At 33.0% G+C, this 18,580-nt stretch overlaps 1 protein-coding gene across 1 annotated transcript in view; it reads right to left on the bottom strand.

The window, feature by feature from the left end:
• Positions 1 to 7,209: 7,209 nt before the first annotated feature.
• Positions 7,210 to 18,580, bottom strand: part of LOC106673967 (pollen-specific leucine-rich repeat extensin-like protein 2) — a 69,386-nt gene continuing 58,015 nt past the window's right edge. The window contains exon 5 of the mRNA XM_014406377.2: positions 7,210 to 7,915. Coding sequence (XP_014261863.1) covers positions 7,855 to 7,915 — 61 coding nt within the window. The 3' untranslated portion in view covers positions 7,210 to 7,854. The remainder of the gene's footprint in view (positions 7,916 to 18,580) is intronic.

Genomic DNA, 18,580 nt, shown 5'->3' with positions numbered 1-18,580 from the left:
GAAGGCTGGTGGTGGTGGTCGTTCGGCTCGTGAAACTAATGGCCACGCCTCTGTATTACTATCTCTGTATTATCACTGGTAATCATCTTTTATCTCGATAATCATAAGATCATTTTTTTAAATTTGTCATAATAGTTAATCCATTTTAGTTTTTTTAAACCGTTACTTTTTTTTCTAATAATCCGGTTGTTATGGCATTTCCAATTTTAATTTTTTATATTCTGTTGAATCAATGAAACATGTCTTAAAGGAAAAATGTAATGAAATGAACACTTGATCATATTGAATTTTATAAAGTAATGGTAAACTTACTTTAACTTACTTTAAGAGGAGAGAGAAGTGATACTTAAGGAATGAATGAGATTTTATTTAACGAGAGAGAGAAAGAGAGAAAATAAAAGAGAGGGGTGTTAGAGGAGGGAAGAAGAGAGAGACGTAAGAATTAATGAATGAATGAGGTTTTATTTAATTTCATTAGGTTTCGTTAGGTAGGTCGTTCTCTCCTCTTAAATACATGTTCTTTTTTTCTGTCTGTCTCTTCTCTCTCTCTCTCTCTCTCTCTCTCTCTCCCTCCCTCCCTCCATCCCTCCATCCCTCCCTCTCTTCAATGAACTTTATGTAAGAGCCACTGGTACTACGTACGTGTAGGTGCTCATGAGCGAGCGCACACTCACCCAAACGTTCACGTATAAGCAGGTTGTCCTGAAATCCAGTTTTCTATAAAGAGAAAAAAAATGCTTCAGGAGCCAAAGAGCCTTGACTAAGTAATAAAAAACAACAGAATATATAAGAAAATAATGTATGAAAGACTTGACTTTCTTTCGGGGCTTAGACGCGCTATAAGGGCCTCTCTTCCTTTTTTCACTTTCTCTCTCTCTCTCTTTCTCTTTCTCTCTGACAACATTGAAAACTGCAACATTAAATAAAACCTTTTCAATTAATTAAGAATGGTTGAGATAAAAAAGTCAGTGTCACGAGCGGGATTCGAACCCACGATCTTCGGTTAGATACGCCGCTGCTCTACCACTTGGGCTATCGTGACCACGATCCACTCGGACACTAACTTCCCACCTCAACCCCACCTTTTGAATTTTCTCTCTTTTTTGCCATTTTTCAAATGTGACAGCTTTAGTGAAGGTATACTTCATTTAAACTTATTAAATTCACTAGTTTCATGGTCCACTTGACCAATTAATATATTTCAATTAATTAAGGTTTTTAGTTGAGATAAAAGTCAGTGCCACGAGCGGGATTCGAACCCACCAAAAAGGAGGGAAAATTCAAAAGGTGGGGTTGAGATGTGAAGTTAGTGTCCGAGTGGATCAAAGTCACGATAGCTCAAGTTGTAGAGTAGCGGCGTATCTAGCCGAAGGTCGTGGGTTCGAATCCCGCTCGTGACACTGACTTTTTTATCTCAACTAAAAACCTTAATTAATTGAAATATATTAATTGGTCAAGCGGACCACGAAACCTAATACAATTAAATAAAACCTCATTCATTCATTAATTCTTACATCTCTCTCTTCTTCTCTCCTCTAACACACCCTCTCTTTTATTTTCTCTCTTTCTCTCTCTCGTTAAATAAAACCTCATTCATTCCTTAAGTCTCACTTCTCTCTCCTCTTCTCTCCTCTTACATACACGTTCTTTTTTTCTGTCTGTCTGTCTGTCTCTGTCTGTCTGTCTCTCTCTCTCTCTCTCTCTCTCTCTCTCTCTCTCTCTCTCTCTCTCTCTCTCTCTCGTTAAATATAAAACGAATGATGTAACCTATTGACCACAAAAACAAGCTTTTTAAAAATAATGAAATTTTAATGAATTAGAAGTAGAGTAAACTTGGATGTAGATGTAGAAGTATGAATCCGGGTGTAATATAGTGCGCCCTTTAAGAGCTGTTGTATGCCCCGTCCTCTGCCTAAAGCATACCGGTGAGTCAAGGAATTTCATCAAGTAACTTGATTAGTAGGCCCGGTTTCAGTGGTTGAATCTCTTCTATGGTTACATTGTACATCCCAAAGCACTTCCTCCTGCGGGCAAGAGTAACACCACAATCTGTCAATAGATGTCTTGGTGTCTCCTCTGCCTCTTCGCAGAATCTGCATGTGCCGTCTTGGATCATTCCAATCTTCTTTAAGTCCTGTTAAGAATCCTGCTAGGATTGGCAGTTTATTCCTGCTTCCTTTGATACATTCTGTTATTCTTTCTTTCCGAAATTCGTTAGGAGATTTTGGATTGTCTCTGTCCAATGAGTGAATTCCATTATTCCTTCATTGTCGTTTTGTCCTTCTGCCTGAGATACTCATTGATAGTTTGGGTTCATCCCACAGAACGGTTCGGGTCCTGTCAGCTGTGTAGCACCTCCTTTCCTTGCAAGGGTGTTCTCTTCTTGTTTTTTTCTGCCTGTCTGTCTCTCTCTGTCTTTGTCTGTCTCTCTCTCTCTCTCCCCCTCCCTCCCTCTCTCCCTGGAAACATTGGCAACTGCGACGCTAAATAAAACCTCATTCATTTCTTAATTCTCACTTCTCACTCTTCTCCTCTCCTCCTACACACCCTTTCTTTTATTTCTCTCTCTCTCTCTCTCTCTCTCTCTCTCTCTCTCTCTCTCTCTCTCTCCCTGGCCACATTGACAACTGCAACATTAAATAAAACCTCATTCATTCATTAATTCTTACTTCTCTTTCCTGTCCTCTCCTGGTTTTTTTCACGCTTCTCACATTTTTCTTTGTTTCATTTCAACTTTATCCCTATCTCATTCACTGAGGAGTGAGGAGTGTCTTGTTATTCGTTCTTACCATCCCACACGTGGTTTGTTAAAAATATTTCAATATTTACAGACTCACTAACAATACCCACTCACGCTAAGAAAATGATCACCTAATCTACAGTTGGCAGTGCTCAAAGTACAGGTGCACGACTGAGGTGACCCCTACAACTAAATAAAAAGTCGGTAAGATAGTCAAAATCCTACCGACTTTCTTCCATTCATGCTAATAAATACATTCATACAGTACAAAATTTCATTCATCCATTAGACTAATTTCCTTTTGACGGTCTTGTGGAGTACTCGATATTCCTCGACATCCACGTCCATTTACACAAAACATTCACATTAATAAATACATTCATTTTGGAGAGGTCGCAGCATCTCGGTACTACAACCTTGATAGCGATGACCTGTCCCTCACACCACACTACAAATATATAATTACCTAAACTAATTATGACAGCCACACCCAGACATACCTCATCACCCCCGCTAATAGATACATTCACACTGTAAAATGGAGATGTACCACGTGTGGTTATACTCATACGCATTTATCAATTTTAAGTACCTAATAAGATTATCTTTGAAGTCACTGTTATACTTAAGAACTATTTCCAGATTAGATGGTAGGTCACACCGTTCTCGGTACTCTCTTAACTTATTACCTTCCTCTAATAGGTGCCTCACTGTTACCGGGTTTCCACAGAGTGGGCAGCGTTTTTGACTTCTACCCGCTAAGAGGTGACCGTGCGTGAGACGGGTGTAACCTATTCGCAACCTTGTTAATATTATTTTGTTACTTTTTTTCCCGAATTCTCCTGTTACACACCCTTTCTTTATTTTCTGTCCGTCTCTTCTCTTTCTCTTCCTATATCTCTCTCTTTCTCTTTTTTTCTCCCACTCTCTTTCCCTTTTCTCCATTTTTCTCTAAAGAGACTAAAAAATCCTCATCCAGCTTACCTTCTTTTTTTGCCAACCACTCACGTATTTCTCCGTTCGTTTCTTATTCAAACAAACTCTTTCTACCGAAAATGCATAAACATAAACATAACCGCAAAACACAATTTTTTAATGTGTGGTGATTAGTGACCGTTAATCGATATTTATTTAGAATTCGTGAGATGCGGTCTGATGTGATGTAGGTTTCAGAAAAACATTTTCTTTATCGTGCCAACGTTTCGATCTTTATTGAGATCATCTTCAGGGCCTGGGATTTACAAATATTGTTTACATATAAAAATTACATTGTGGATGTGGAAAAGTGAATTTATTTATAGGGGGTGTTGGTGTGTTGTTTTGAAGTGATTTGTAGGTGTATATGTCAATTTCTTTTCGTTTAAGTGTTTCTTGGAGAATTTTGTTTGTCTGTTTGATGAGAGTAGGAGTAGAGTCTGATTTGATTATGCTATATGTGTTTGTGTCTGTGATAATTTTGTTAATTTTTTCCCTGTACTCTTTTTTACTGATTGCTATTGTTTGTTTGGTCTTATCAGCAGAAAGAATGAGTATGTCAGGATTATTTTTGAGAAAATTTTTGGTTTTGGAGTATGTTTGTTGAGATAGGTTATGCTGATTTGTAGTGAGGTATTGTAAGTGATTTGTTATTATGTTAATGTATTTCGATCGTGTTATGTCTTTTTCTTCCTCTGTTTTTGTGGATTTTTTAAATTACGATTCGTGTTGTTTGACACAAGAAGAGAAGACACGAACAATAAATGCAGTGCTGCCTCACACAGTCGATCCTTTATGAACATTATGCTTTTTTTTTTTTTTTTTTTTTTTTGGTAATCAGATTTATATCGATTATTATTCTTACAAAAATAAAATAAATTGTGAAACAATACTAGATAATAAATAGAGAATAACAAATTATAAAAAAATAGTTTACATAACCGTGACTGTTTCTTTTGATAATTGTACTCATTGTGCAGGAAATATCTTCTCTCTCTTTACTTTCTCACTCTCTCTTTTTCATAATGTTTTAGGAGCAAAAAAGCGTTGCCTAAATATGAATATAACAAATGATTGAAAAAAAGATTATATAAAAAATTAATTTATGAAAGAACGACTTTTTTGGGCATGTTATAAGAATCTCTCTTTATTTATCTCTCTCACTCACTTACTCTTTCTTTCCCCCTCTCTCTTTTCGCCCAGTCTTTCTTTCTTTTTTATTTGTTTATTCATGTATCATATATATACGTATATATTATATACATGTATTTTTCTCTAGTGTATTTATTGAAGCTTGTGTGGACATCAAGTAAGTTCTAAGCCTAAATTTAAGTTCGGCTAGGTATTTGATTAAATTTTGAAGTACATTCTCTCTCTCGCGCTCTCTCTTTTTTACTTTCTCACTCTCTCATTTTCACTTGCTCACTCCCTATCTTTACTTTCTCACATTCCCTTCTTTTTTACTCGTTTTCTCTCTCTCTCTCTCTCTCTCACTCTCTCTGTCTGTCTGTCTGTCTGTCTGACTCTCTCTCCCTCTCTCTCTCTCTCTCTCTCTCTCTCGCTCTCTATATAAAATCTATGTATCGCGTTTTCTCTATATGTATATGTAACGTGTTTTATGATCATGTCATTAATGTGATGTAACATTCCGGCCCTTTTACTATTTGCAGTCTATCAGCAATTTTTTTATGCGTGACAACCGTTAATGAGTTATATAATTAAAATGTTTGAATGGAAAGATCCATTTTTTGATAATAAAAGTCTCTCATTAACACTTACAAATTCTTGTATGATTTCACACTGAGTAAAAACCCTTACAATTTCGACCATTAAAAAAAAAAATTGGAGAATCTAAAAACGTCCCACGTAGCCAAATATATTGCCTATTGGTGGTGAAATTGGTGTAAATGATCTTTTTTAACTATCGAAACTGGGTTATTATCTATCGCTACGTCCTCTCAAACTGATCAAGGATCACGATCAAGGAACTCCAACTCATCATGTCTCCTGTCCTTAAATCTATTATTAAATTAATATCAATGTTTTCTTTTTAAATGTTAATGAGTGGAAACAAAATTTAGTGATAATCGGTAAAAAAAGGTTTGACAGTGGATTGGAATAAAAATCACTTTGAAGTTTTTGCTCCGAACAAAAGAAAGATAATGTCTGACGTGAGGTGCTAGCAAATTTTAGTTATCAAATTGAAAAAACAGAAAAAGTAAAAGATAGTTAAATTTAAAAGATTCTTTGAAAATGACGGAGCCTGGGAATGTGACACTTCTGAACAAACATTGCGTCCTGTATACAATTTCCTATATATCCTCAAATATGAGATTTTTTGATTGTTGATGATGATGATAGTTTTTTCTCAATTCTGGGTAAATAATGTTGTAAAAATAATTATAAGAAAAATATGTGATGTTTAGTGACCGTTAGTCAATGATTATAAGGATATCGTGAGATGCGGTCTGGTGTGATGTAGGTTTCAGAAAAACATTTTCTTTGTCGTACCAACGTTTCGATCTTTAGTGAGATCATCTTCAGGGCCTGGGATTTATAAACATTGTTTAAATTTTACAAATACACATAGGACGTGAAAACTATGAATTTATACAATGCTAGAAAAATTTAGATTAAAAAAGTATAATGATTTTATGCAATACAAGAAAATTTTTGATTAAAAAAATGAATTTATTCAATGCTAGGAAATTTTTGATAAAAAAAATGAATTTATACAATGCTATTTTTTGAATCTCAAATTTTCTAGCATTGTATAAATTCATTTTTTTAATCTAAAATTTCATAGCATTGTATACATTCATTTTTTTAATTTAAAATGTTCTAGCATTGTATAAATTTATTTTTTTAATCTAAAATTTCATAGCATTGTATAAATTTATTTTTTTCATCTAAAATTTCATAGCATTATATAAATTCATTTTTTTAATTTAAAATTTTCTAGCATTGTATAAATTTATTTTTTAATATAAAATTTTCTAGCATTGTATACATTTTTAAAAAAATCTAAAATTTCATAACATTGTATAAATTCATTTTTTTAATCTAAAATTTTCTACTATTATTTATCTAAAATTTTCTAGCATTGTATAAATTCATTTTTTTAATCTAAAATTTTCTGGTATTATTAAATTCATTTTTTTCTAAATTCTTTTTTCACATCCTACATGTATTTGTAAAATTTAAACAATGTTTGTATATCCCAGGCCCTGAAGATGATCTCAATAAAAATCGAAACGTTGGCCGGATAAATGAAATGTTTTTCTAAAATCTACATCATACCAGATCGCATCTCACGATCTCCGAATAATTATGAGAAAAATGTTATGTTGGGGCAATATACGTTAAACTCACCTTGTACATAAAAAAATATTACTAAGTACTAAAAGAGATTCTGCTCCGTTCTACTAAGATTTGACTACTTGCCTAATAAAACTTTTCAAAACACGAACATGTAATTATTATAATAAAACAAATAATATCAACAGGTTTTTATTTTGACATATACTACACACAACAATATATACTATAACAAACATGTACCAAAAATACAACAATCGATTTTGTTCGTTATTATTAATATTGTAAGGTTTAATTGTCTAATCGGGGGAGGCTTGCTCCTGGAACTACTACACTTTTGAAACTATTCAGCTTTCTAATAAATATACAGCTAATTAGTTATGTTAGTTATGTATTTTTTTTAAATCAATCAAAAACCTTTTTTTTTTGCTTTAAGGCCTATCGTACCTTAACAATTTTTTTGTGTTTGTTATTTACACGCCCCTTTTGGATTGTTTACTGATTCCGGAATGGAAATAATGATGCAATAATTTTATAAGAAGGTGACTGTGTAGAGCACGCGTATCTCGCGTGATGTCGAAATGACCCAAACTGCTGAGTGCAGGAGGGAGGGATCACACCATTTCCTAGGATCGCCGCCGACCCGCGACCACCACGATGATAAAACGCCCTCGGCGGATTCCTTTCATTTTCCTTGGCTGTGAAGGATTTTTCCCAAGGGGGGGGGGTGGACGCGGAACAAGTCTTCGGGCTTTTCAGTTGGGGGCCAGGTCAGCGGAGGCCGGGGCCGGAGGCGGGTCTTCGGCCTCCAGACTCTCCTGTCAGCAAACGGAAAGCAGGGCCGCTTTTCTCATCCTGTACTCGGTCGGCGTCAAGAGACCTCTGGAAAAAAGAATGCATAAGTTAATAAAATAAGAAAGGACTAACAGACAATGGCATGTGTATGTGTTGGTGTACAATAGCACAACAATCGAACTTGGTAGATGAAGTGCAAAAATCATTCACACTTTTAAAATACTATTTCTACTCGCCTAATTTTACTATAAGTATATAGTAAAATGTACATATATATTATATAAATAGGAAGTTTAGGGGCCGACATCCAGGTGAAGTCATTGCCGGCTTACGTGTTTATAGTCCTTTTCTTGGTCTTTCATGAGTAGGTTTTAACCTGTAGCCATTTCAGCTCTCAATCTGTTACTGACTCTCTGCTTTTATATGAAAACTAAGTCGATATACTAAATTTGAAATTATACTTAAAGTTGTAACCTACATAATGGACATTAAACATATAATACTCATACATACATAATAGTCAAATACTCATTTCAGAGTTCTTGATATTCCTGGGGGTTGGGTTAAACAACCCCTTCTGCGGAGGTCTATGTAGGTGCAGGTTCTTGCAACTAGGACAAGAAAAACCACGAGGAAGATCCTACACCAAGGGACCCCCCTGGATAATAGCCCGAAGCTGGCTAGTGAGTTATAATTAACCGAGGAGCACAATTGATCTACTGAGGTCGAGGTGCAGTAGGTCTTGTAGCCGCCTCTCTTATTCCTATCCCTAACCCTTTCCTTTCACGCTAATGAAGTAAAAACATAAACTCAGCACTCGATATAAACATAAAAGTCTGGGTACATTCACGTCTCCAGAGTGCTAGATGTAAGGGTGGGGTAGAACCTATTTCATTCTCGCTAATAATTACTTTTACTGACCAGAAGTCACATACTCATCTCAGAGTACTCCATATTTCTCGGGGTGGGGTTAAACAACCCCTTCTTTTCACGCTAATAAAGCAAAAACATAAACTCAGCACTCGATACAAACATAGAAGTCTTGTTAGATTCACGTCTCCAGAGTGCTAGATGTAAGGGTGGGGTAGAACTTATTTCATTCTCGCTAATAATTACTTTTACTGTCCAGAAATCACATAGTCATCTCAGAGTATTCCATATTCCTCGGGTTAGGGTTAAACAACTCCTTCCTTTCACGCTAATAAAGCAAAAACATAAACTCAGCACTCGATACAAACATAAAAGTCTTGTTACATTCACGTCTCCAGAGTACTAGGTTTAAGTTCGGGGAAGAACTTATTTCATTCTCGCTAATAATTACTTTAACTGTCGAGAAGTCACATACTCATCTCAGAGTACTCCATATTCCTCGGGGTAGGGTTAGACAACCTCTTCCTTTCACGCTAATAAATTACATACATTCCAATAAATTAACATAAACACAACAGCCGATACAAACATAGAAGTCTGGTTATATTCATCTCCCAGAATACGCGATATTCGTAAGGGATTTCATTCTCGCTAATAATTACCTTTACTGACCAGAAGTCACATACTCATCTCAGAGTACTCCATATTCCTCGGGGCGGGGTAAAACAACCTCTTCCTTTCACGCTAATAAATTACATACATTCCAATAAATTAATATAAACACAATACCCGATACATACATAGAAGTCTGGTTATATTCATGCCTCCAGAGAAATCGATATTCGTAAGGGTGTGGTAGAACATATTTCATTCTCGCTAATAATTACTTTTACAGTCCAGAAGTTACATAGTCATCTCAGAGTACTCCGTATTCCTCGGAGTGGGGTTAAACAACCCTTCCTTTCACGCTAATAAATTACAGTCATTTCATTAAATTGACAGAGATGCCTGGTCACATTTACTCCCCCGATATTCCTCGGGGCAGGGTCGAACCCACTTCATTCTCGCTAATAAATTACTTTTACTTTCTTTGAGGTGGTGCTAAACAACCCTTTCCATTCATGCTAGTAAATTACATTCTTTCAAAAAGTTAACTTAAACACAACACCCGATAAAAACATTTACACATTTAGTCCTGTCACATTCATTCCTCTAAAATAGTCGATATTCCTCGGGGCAAAAATTGTCCAATAATTGAGGCCATTGGTTGAACGACTACTCGCATATATAATAAAATATAAATAAATATACATATATAATAAAAATATAAATAAATAAGTAGAAATGTGTGGTGATTAGTGACCGTTAATCGATATTTATTTAGAAATCGTGAGATGCGGTCTGGTGTGACGGCGGATTTAGAAAAACATTTTCTTTATCGTGCCAACGTTTCAATCTTTATTGAGATCATCTTCAGGGCCTGGGATTTACAAACATTGTTTACATATAACAATTACATTTTGGATGTGGAAAAGTGAATTTATACAATGCAATAAACACAAAATAGCAACATCTCACTGGCACTCTCGACACGACACGCAAGAATGGCACAATTACACAGAAGACAAACAATTTTAGTGAGTAGAAATACTTTGATTGAATATTTAAAAAAATATATATATTTTGCATTGTATACATTCACTTTTCCATATCCAAAATGTAATTGTTGTATGTAAACAATGTTTGTAAATCCCAGGCCCTGAAGATGATCTCGATAAAGATCGAAACGTTGGCACGATAAATAAAATGTTTTTCTGAAACCTACATCACACCAGACCGCATCTCACGATTTCTAAATAAATAAATAAATAAGTAAATAAATATAGTAATGTAAACTATTTTTTGAGGTGTTAAGAATTTCTAAAAAAAATTGTCTAAAATTTACAGTATGTTTTGTACAATGCAATAAATAAAATAAAAAATAAGATAACTGGTTAAAAAAAGGCCAAAATTGAAAATTTAATTGATTAAGATATGAAAATTTAAATCAAAATAAACTAAACTTTCATATTTTATTCAATTAAATTTTAAATTTTCACCTTTTTTAATTTGTTCATGATTAATTGAAATATCGAGTTCTCCAGGAAAACTTCAGTATATCGAAAACCATTCAATTGATTTTTAGTACCACTTTTCTGGAGAGGAAAAGTAATTTATTAGCGTGAAAGGAAGGGGTTGCTTATAACCCCGCTCCGAGGAATGTCGAGTACTCTGGGGGAGTGAATGTGACCAGACATCTATGTTTGTGGTGATGTATGTATTGTATGTTTTGTTTTTATTCTGTATTTGCAACCTGAGGTACAAACCATAGGCTATTCTAGAACATCAACGTAGTATATATTTAAAATCAGAGAGTCAGTAACCAGTTCGAGACGCTGAAATGGCTGCAGTGGCCGGCGATGACCTCAGCTGTTTGTCGGCCCATAAACTTCCCACTTTTATATATATATAGTATCACTTTTTGACGATGAATAGGATTTTTATAATTTGTGCAAAAAATATGGCATTTGAACAAAAAAAGTTGTTCTCCAAATCAGCACCAGCAGATTCTAAGTTTAAAATTACATTTGGAACTAAACTTAGTTTTACAATAAAATGGTCAGCGTAAAAATTAATGGTCATGTCATAAAAACACACACGATATTACTTTCATTTTTATTAAATATGTAATATGATTATCCTAGATTGTCCTGTCCTTCCTAAGAAATATCTTCTTTAAAATCCTTAAAATTTGAGAACATCACTAACATTCTATTTTATTATTATTTTATGAGTGGATTATTGTTTTATGGAAATTACAAGGTTTGTACGTCAATTGACACTATTAAATTAATTAATTAGAATAAGATATAGGCGAGTAGCAATGTACAGATCGAGTGTATCGAAGTCTCTAATTATTTGTACTGCCCATGAGTTAGAAAACTGATTTCTGGATTGCATGAATGCTTCCGTTCCAGAAAGATTTCTTCTGTGCATTTCCTGATTTCCTCGAGAGAACCAGTGCACACAAATAGCTTTCCATTGAAATTGAAATCATCGTAGTAAAAGGTGTCATATCAAATGACACGACAAGCCGTTTTGCCGTTTTCCACCGATCCACCGGTACACGAACCCTCGGGAAATATTTTCGCGTGCATTTAAACGGGCTCAATTTGTCCGATTTGGGAAAGCTTTCTGAATTCATAATCGAAGATTACGGGATAAGGGCCGGTCTTTCCTTGACGTCGTTCATTTGGCTCGAAATGGTACATCTGACTCTCCTAATGATGACAGCCGTGATTGTTATCACGTACACATACTTGACTACCGCGTCCAAGGTTTCGTCCTACTTAACAACAATTACAACTAGTTTCCAGTTGAAAAAAAAAAAAAAAAAAAAAAAAATCAAATCGGCCCTTATTTCTTTAAAATTATGACTTTTAAACCTTTTCTTGAACTTCTTCTTCGTCAATTACTAATATATTTTTTTACTAAAGAAAATTTAAATATTTGACGAAAATGACCATCTATGTATTTTCATTCAGATAATTATTTTTATTATTACATTGTATCAACTTTTATCTTCTCGGTATAAACTTCTATTATTATTTACGACTTTATTTCAAATCATGAACATACAAAACCTCAACAAAACGTCAAAGTAAGAAAGAAACAACCGCATGCTTATTAATAAAATATTTACAAGATAAACTGTCAGAATGTTTCAACTAAATGACAAATTCTTTTAAATTAATTAATCTTTTAACTAAGGTATTGGTTGAGATAAAAAAAGTCAGTGTCACGAGCGGGATTCGAACCCACGACTTTCGGTTCAATACGCCACTGCTCTAACCAGTTGAGCTATCGTGACTTCGATCCACTCGGACACCAACTCTCCATCTCAACCCCACTTTTTTGGGTTCGAATCCCGCTCGTGACACTGACTTTTTTCATCTCAACTAATACCTTACTTAAAAGATTAATTAATTAAAAAGAATTTATTTGGTCAATCGGACCACGAAACCAAATTTTACAAAAAGAACATACAAATAATAATAAATAAAAAATGCTTCATTGATTGTCTGATTGTAAATCTGTCTGGTGAAAATGTTGGGCAGGCCCTTGACAAGCTACAAATGTATGCATTTAAAATAAATAAATAAACGTAAAAAAATGACATTTTGGTGACTGCAATACATAAAACGAAAAAACCTCATAGGGCTCTTCAATATGGTTAGCGATGGTATTGTATTTACACTGATTTTACACAAGCTTTTGATTCTGTTGATGATGACGATTCTACTACAGAAATTAGAAAAATTAGGCATTGATGGTAACTTATTACGTTGGTTTTCAACTTAATTAGAAGATCGAATGCTTAAAGTAAAATTAAAATCGCATACTTTTTTAGCAACTTCTAAAGTTCCTCAAGGGTCACCGTTAGGGACTTTTCTGTTTAAAATCTATATAAACAATATCTCTGATTCTCTTCCATCTGTAATGAAGTTTTTGTAGATGATTTAAAAATATTTCTAAAAATTAATTCTGTTTCTGACTGCTTAGAACTTCAACATCACTTAGTAAAACATAATAATATGTTCAACATAATAATAATTTATTCACTGAGCATTTTAATATTATAGGTTATTTCTTTCAATAAATTAATCTGTTTATGTAAGGTTTGGATTGAAATGAAAAAGCTAGTGTCACGAGCGGGATTCGAACCCACGACCTTCGGCTCAATACGCTGCTGCTCTAATCACTTGACTTCGACCACTCGAACACCAACTCCCCATCTCATCCTTTTTGGACATTTGAAAAATGGCAAAAAGTAGGGAAAATTCGAAAGGTTGAGATGGGGAGTTGGGAGAATGGTTCACGATAGCTCAAGTGGTTAAAGCAGTGGCGAATTGAGCCGAAGGTCGTGAGTTCGAATCCCGTTTGTGACACAAGTTTTTTCATTTCAACGAAAACTTTACATAAACAGATTAATTAATTGAAAAAAGTAATTTTGTCAATCAGACAACTAAATACAATGGATTTAATAATTGGTGTTCACCTAATAATATTCTTTTAATTTCTGACAAATCAATTGTGGTTTTTAGTTGAGATAAAAAAGTCAGTGTCACGAGCGGGATTCGAACCCACGATCTTCGGCTCAATTCACCACTGCTCTAACCAGTTGAGCTATCGTGACTTCGATCCACCCGGACACTATCTTCCCATCTCAAACCCATCATTCGAATTTTCCCTCCTTTTTGCCATTTTTCGTGGGTTCGAATCACGCTCGTGACACTGGCTTTTTTATCTTGTCATTATCTTATCATTCCAGAAGTCAAATGACATTCTCCATCGATTGCCAAAGAATTTATACCAAGAACAACAAATTTGTTAATAGGCTATGGAAGAAAAGAGTTTCTATTGATGTTTCTAAGTAGAGCACTTTGTTAGGGGTAAAAGTCGGGAGGTGAAATAATTTTCTAATAAAGAAAAATTGACACGATTCAACTTAATCAAATCACTTCAAACCAACGATCCTTAAAGTTTAAATTTTAAATTGTGTGATGGAAGGGTTTGAGAGCAGGTTGGATGGAATTGGAATTAAGGATGAATTTGAACGTGCAAATTTTCTTTTTAAAGTGAGAAGTCAGGGTTTTGAAGATGACATCCAGATTTATATTCGTTCAAAACTTCTATTAATTTGCCCTAGAAGAATCAGTGATGTTTACTCGCCAGCTGTTTCTCATATGAAAAGCCATGATTTCTTTTTAAATATTAAAAAAGTTCCGTTGAAAGCAATAATTTTGCAGGAGTGCAAGCCAGGATGAGTGCATCGTCAGAATAGAGAAGATATTTGATTATAACGGAGCAGCGAATACCAAAGTCTAGGAAATCAGGAAAGTCATTTATAAAAAGAGAGAGGCTTAGGACGCATCCCTGTCTAACGACGGACTCAACAGGGGCACTTTTAAGACCATATTACTAATTTTAACTGCAGATACTGAATTAGCGAACAGGTCTGCTATCGTATGGATGATTGCAAATTGAAAAACCAAAAATTTCAAGCTTCAAAAATACCTTTGATCGATTGAGTTAAAATTAATTTTCTTTATTATATATTTCATTTTTCTTTAAAGTGGTTACTATTTGGGGAAAAATTGCTTTCTTTTCCTAGCTTCTTCTATTGTTTTGAATCTTTTAAATTTAGGTTTTAATAATTGTAAAAAAATGAAGTTATGAATAAAAATTTATAATAAAAAAATCCCTGTGAAATTTGAAAGAAACAAGGAAAATACCAGAACAACGATGAATGGCAAAAAAAGAACGATTCATTTTAAAACATTATCTTCTAATGTTCTTCATTCTTTTGGATGTACGAATATTTCTGCCACAAATGGTAAAACAGTGGCAAGGCAAAAAATTATCTGCTTGTCTCCACTGAAAATATATAATCTGTTATTTTACGCAGGTAAAAAGTAAAGAATGAATAAATCATAATAATACGTCCCGGTAACACAAGTAAATATGATTAAGGCTCATTTGATTACTTAGCATGTTTTCCTTATTTAAGCTGTAGACGAACGTCCAAGTGCAAGGGGCCCGTTTGGTCACGCGATGTAAGCGTGAAACCTCATAATGCGTTTCACATTGAGAGGCCAGGGTGCATTCACTAGAAATGTAATGGACTGGCAATTTATCAAGTTGAAATTAGCGTTTTCCTAATAGATGGAGCACGAAACCGGGTTCATGTTCCGCTAATGAATTTAATTAGTGTTGCTTTTCGGTTATTGTTGCCCTTTTGCTTTTTGTTCAAACACCCTGGCATTTTATCTCGTACATAATTTATTAACAAGCATGCTGTTGATTCTTTTTTATTCTAATAATAAGTTTTTTTAAATGGTTTTATTCGTAATTGACAAAAAAAATTGACTTTTATAACGTGAGGATAAAATATGATCCAGGAACTTGAATTTTCGTTTATTGAAAACTACACACTTTTGTGGAATTATTCAGAAATCGTGAGATGCGGTCTGGTGTGATGTAGGTTTCAGAAAAACATTTTCTTCATCGTACCAACGTTTCGATCTTTATTGAGATCATCTTCAGGTCCTGGGATTTATAAACATTGTTTACATTTAACAAATACATTTAGGATGTGGATTGAATATTTTTGCATTGCATAAATTCACTTTTCCACATCCTAAATGTATTTGTTAAATGTAAACAATGTTTTTAAATCCCAGGCCCTGAAGATGATCTCAATAAAGATCGAAACGTTGGTACGATGAAGAAAATGTTCTTCTGAAACCTACATCACACCAGACCGCATTTCACGATTTCTGAATAATTATCGATTAACGGTCACTAATCACCACACACTTTTGTAAAAGATTTAAATTTACAAGATTAATAAAAAATATTTAATTATTTAATATATTTAACCTTTTTTGCTGACGAGAAAATTTTCCAGGTACAAAAAAATACAGAAAAATTGATCTGAAGCGAATTAATTAATTGACATTATTAAGCAGTAATTATACAAGAGATATCCAGAGCAGTAACTCAAGTTTTGTGCAAAAACTTGGGCATACGAAAAATTTTCATTCTAAAAAATATCAGAAACTCAAAAATTCATCAATTTGTTCTGAAGATATTGAAGTTTTTTTTCAGAAGTCGATAATTTCAGTTTATTATATAACTGGTTAAAGTAATAAAAGTTAATAAAATATGAAAGTATATTTTGTACTGATTTTTTAAATTGAATTTTAAATAAAAACTATTTGTTATATGAAAATTGAAATTATCGAGTTCGATGTGAAATGTGTGAAAAAACCATCTTAAAAAAAAATAAGTGGAATTTTTTTTCGTAACTCGATAATTTCCATTCATCGTTGAACTGATTGATTGTTGTTGTTTAAATTTGTCTTAAAGAATATCAACACAAATGAAATTTTCATATTTAATTAAATTAAAATTTCAATTTTCACCATTTATCATCGATAAATGGAAAATTATAAACGATAAATGGAAATTATCGAGTTATGGAAAAAATCAATATCTCCCCTTTGGTACTATAATTGTGTTACGATTTCAAAAAATTTCCAATTTTCATTGTAAACTGCACATGTCAAAAAAAGTGAAGAAAAAAATCATCGTAAAAATTCATCGAAAAATCAGTGGAAATATTTTTTTTCATAACTCGATAATTTCCAATCATCGTTGAATAAAAAAATCACTTTCTCCCTTTTGGTACTATAATTGTGTTATGATCTGTCAAAAAAATTACCAATTTTCATTGTAAATTACACATGTCAAAAAAAAGAGTGAAAAAAAATTATTCTAAAACTTCATCGAAAAATCAATGGAAATCTTTTTTTTCATAGTTCGTTAATTTCCATTCATCGGTGAACTGATTATTGTTGTTTATATTTGCCTTAAAGAATATCAACAGAAATGAAATTTTCATATTTAATTAAATTAAAATTTCAATTTTCACCATTTATTATCCAATTAAACGATAAATCGAAATTATCGAGTTATGAAAAAATCAATATCTCCCCTTTGGTACTATAATTGTGTTACGATTTGTCAAAAAAATTACCAATTTTCATTATAAACTGCACATGTCAAAAAAAACCCTAAAAATTCATCGAAAAATCGGTGGAAATATATTTTTTTCATAACTCGAAAATTTCCATTCATCGTTGAACTGATTGTTGTTGTTTAAATTTGGTTTAAAGATAATCAAAACAAATGAAATTTTCATATTTTATTTATTTGATTTGTCAAAAAAAATTACCAATCATCCTAAAACTTCATCGAAAAATCAATGGAAATCTTTTTTTTTATTGATTTTCTTTTAGCCAAATTTAAACTTCAACAATCAGTTCAATATGAATGGAAATTATCGAGTTATGAAAAAAAATTAATATCTCCTCTTAAGTACTATAAGTGTGTTATGATTTGTCAAAAAGAATGATCAATTTTCATTGTAAACTGCACTTGTCAAAAAAAAAAAAAAAAGTGTGAAAAAAATCATCGTAAAACTTTATCGAAAAATCAGTGGGAATCTTTTTTTTCGTCACTCGATAATTTCCATTCATCGTTGAACTGATTGTTGTTGTTTAAATTCGTATTAAAGAATATCAACACAAATGAAATTTTCATATTTAATTAAATTAAAATTTCAATTTTCACCATTTATGATCCAATTAAACTACTAAATCGAAATTATCAAGTTATGGAAAAAAAATCAATATCTTCCTTTGGTACTATAATTGTGTTACGATTTGCCAAAAAAATTACCAATTTTCATTGTAAACTGCACATGTAAAAAAAAAAAAAAAAATTCACTTCAAAATGTCATCGAAAAATCAGTGGAAATCTTTTTTTTCGTAACTCGCTAATTTCATTCCTCGTTGAACTGATTGTTGTTGTTTAAATTTAGGGTTAAAGAAAATCAACACAAATGAAATTTTCATATTTAATTAAATTAAAATTTCAATTTTCCCCATTTATTATCCAATTAAACGATAAATCGAAATTATCGAGTTATGAAAAACAAATCAATGTCTCCCCTTTGGTACTGTAATTGTGTTACGATTTGTCAAAAAAATTACCAATTTTCATTGTAAACTGCACTTGTCAAAAAAAGTCATTACATTTGATAAAATAAAAAGTTGATCGCCAAGTCAGTTTAACGCCCCCAGTAATTAAAATTCTAATAGCACCAGCTAATTTTACCTGAAAAATTATGTTTGGACAATGCTTAGTTTTGCAATAAAATAGGCAGCTTAAAAATAAAATGCCACATGGTTCTGCTTACAAACATTATTGTACGCA

This window comes from Cimex lectularius, unplaced genomic scaffold (assembly GCF_000648675.2).
Source record: "Cimex lectularius strain Harlan isolate CLEC.00 unplaced genomic scaffold, Clec_2.1 scaffold12, whole genome shotgun sequence".
Classification (NCBI taxonomy): domain Eukaryota; kingdom Metazoa; phylum Arthropoda; class Insecta; order Hemiptera; family Cimicidae; genus Cimex; species Cimex lectularius.
The sequence above is the reverse complement of the archived record's forward strand: the minus strand, read 5'-3'. Positions and strand labels throughout refer to the sequence as shown.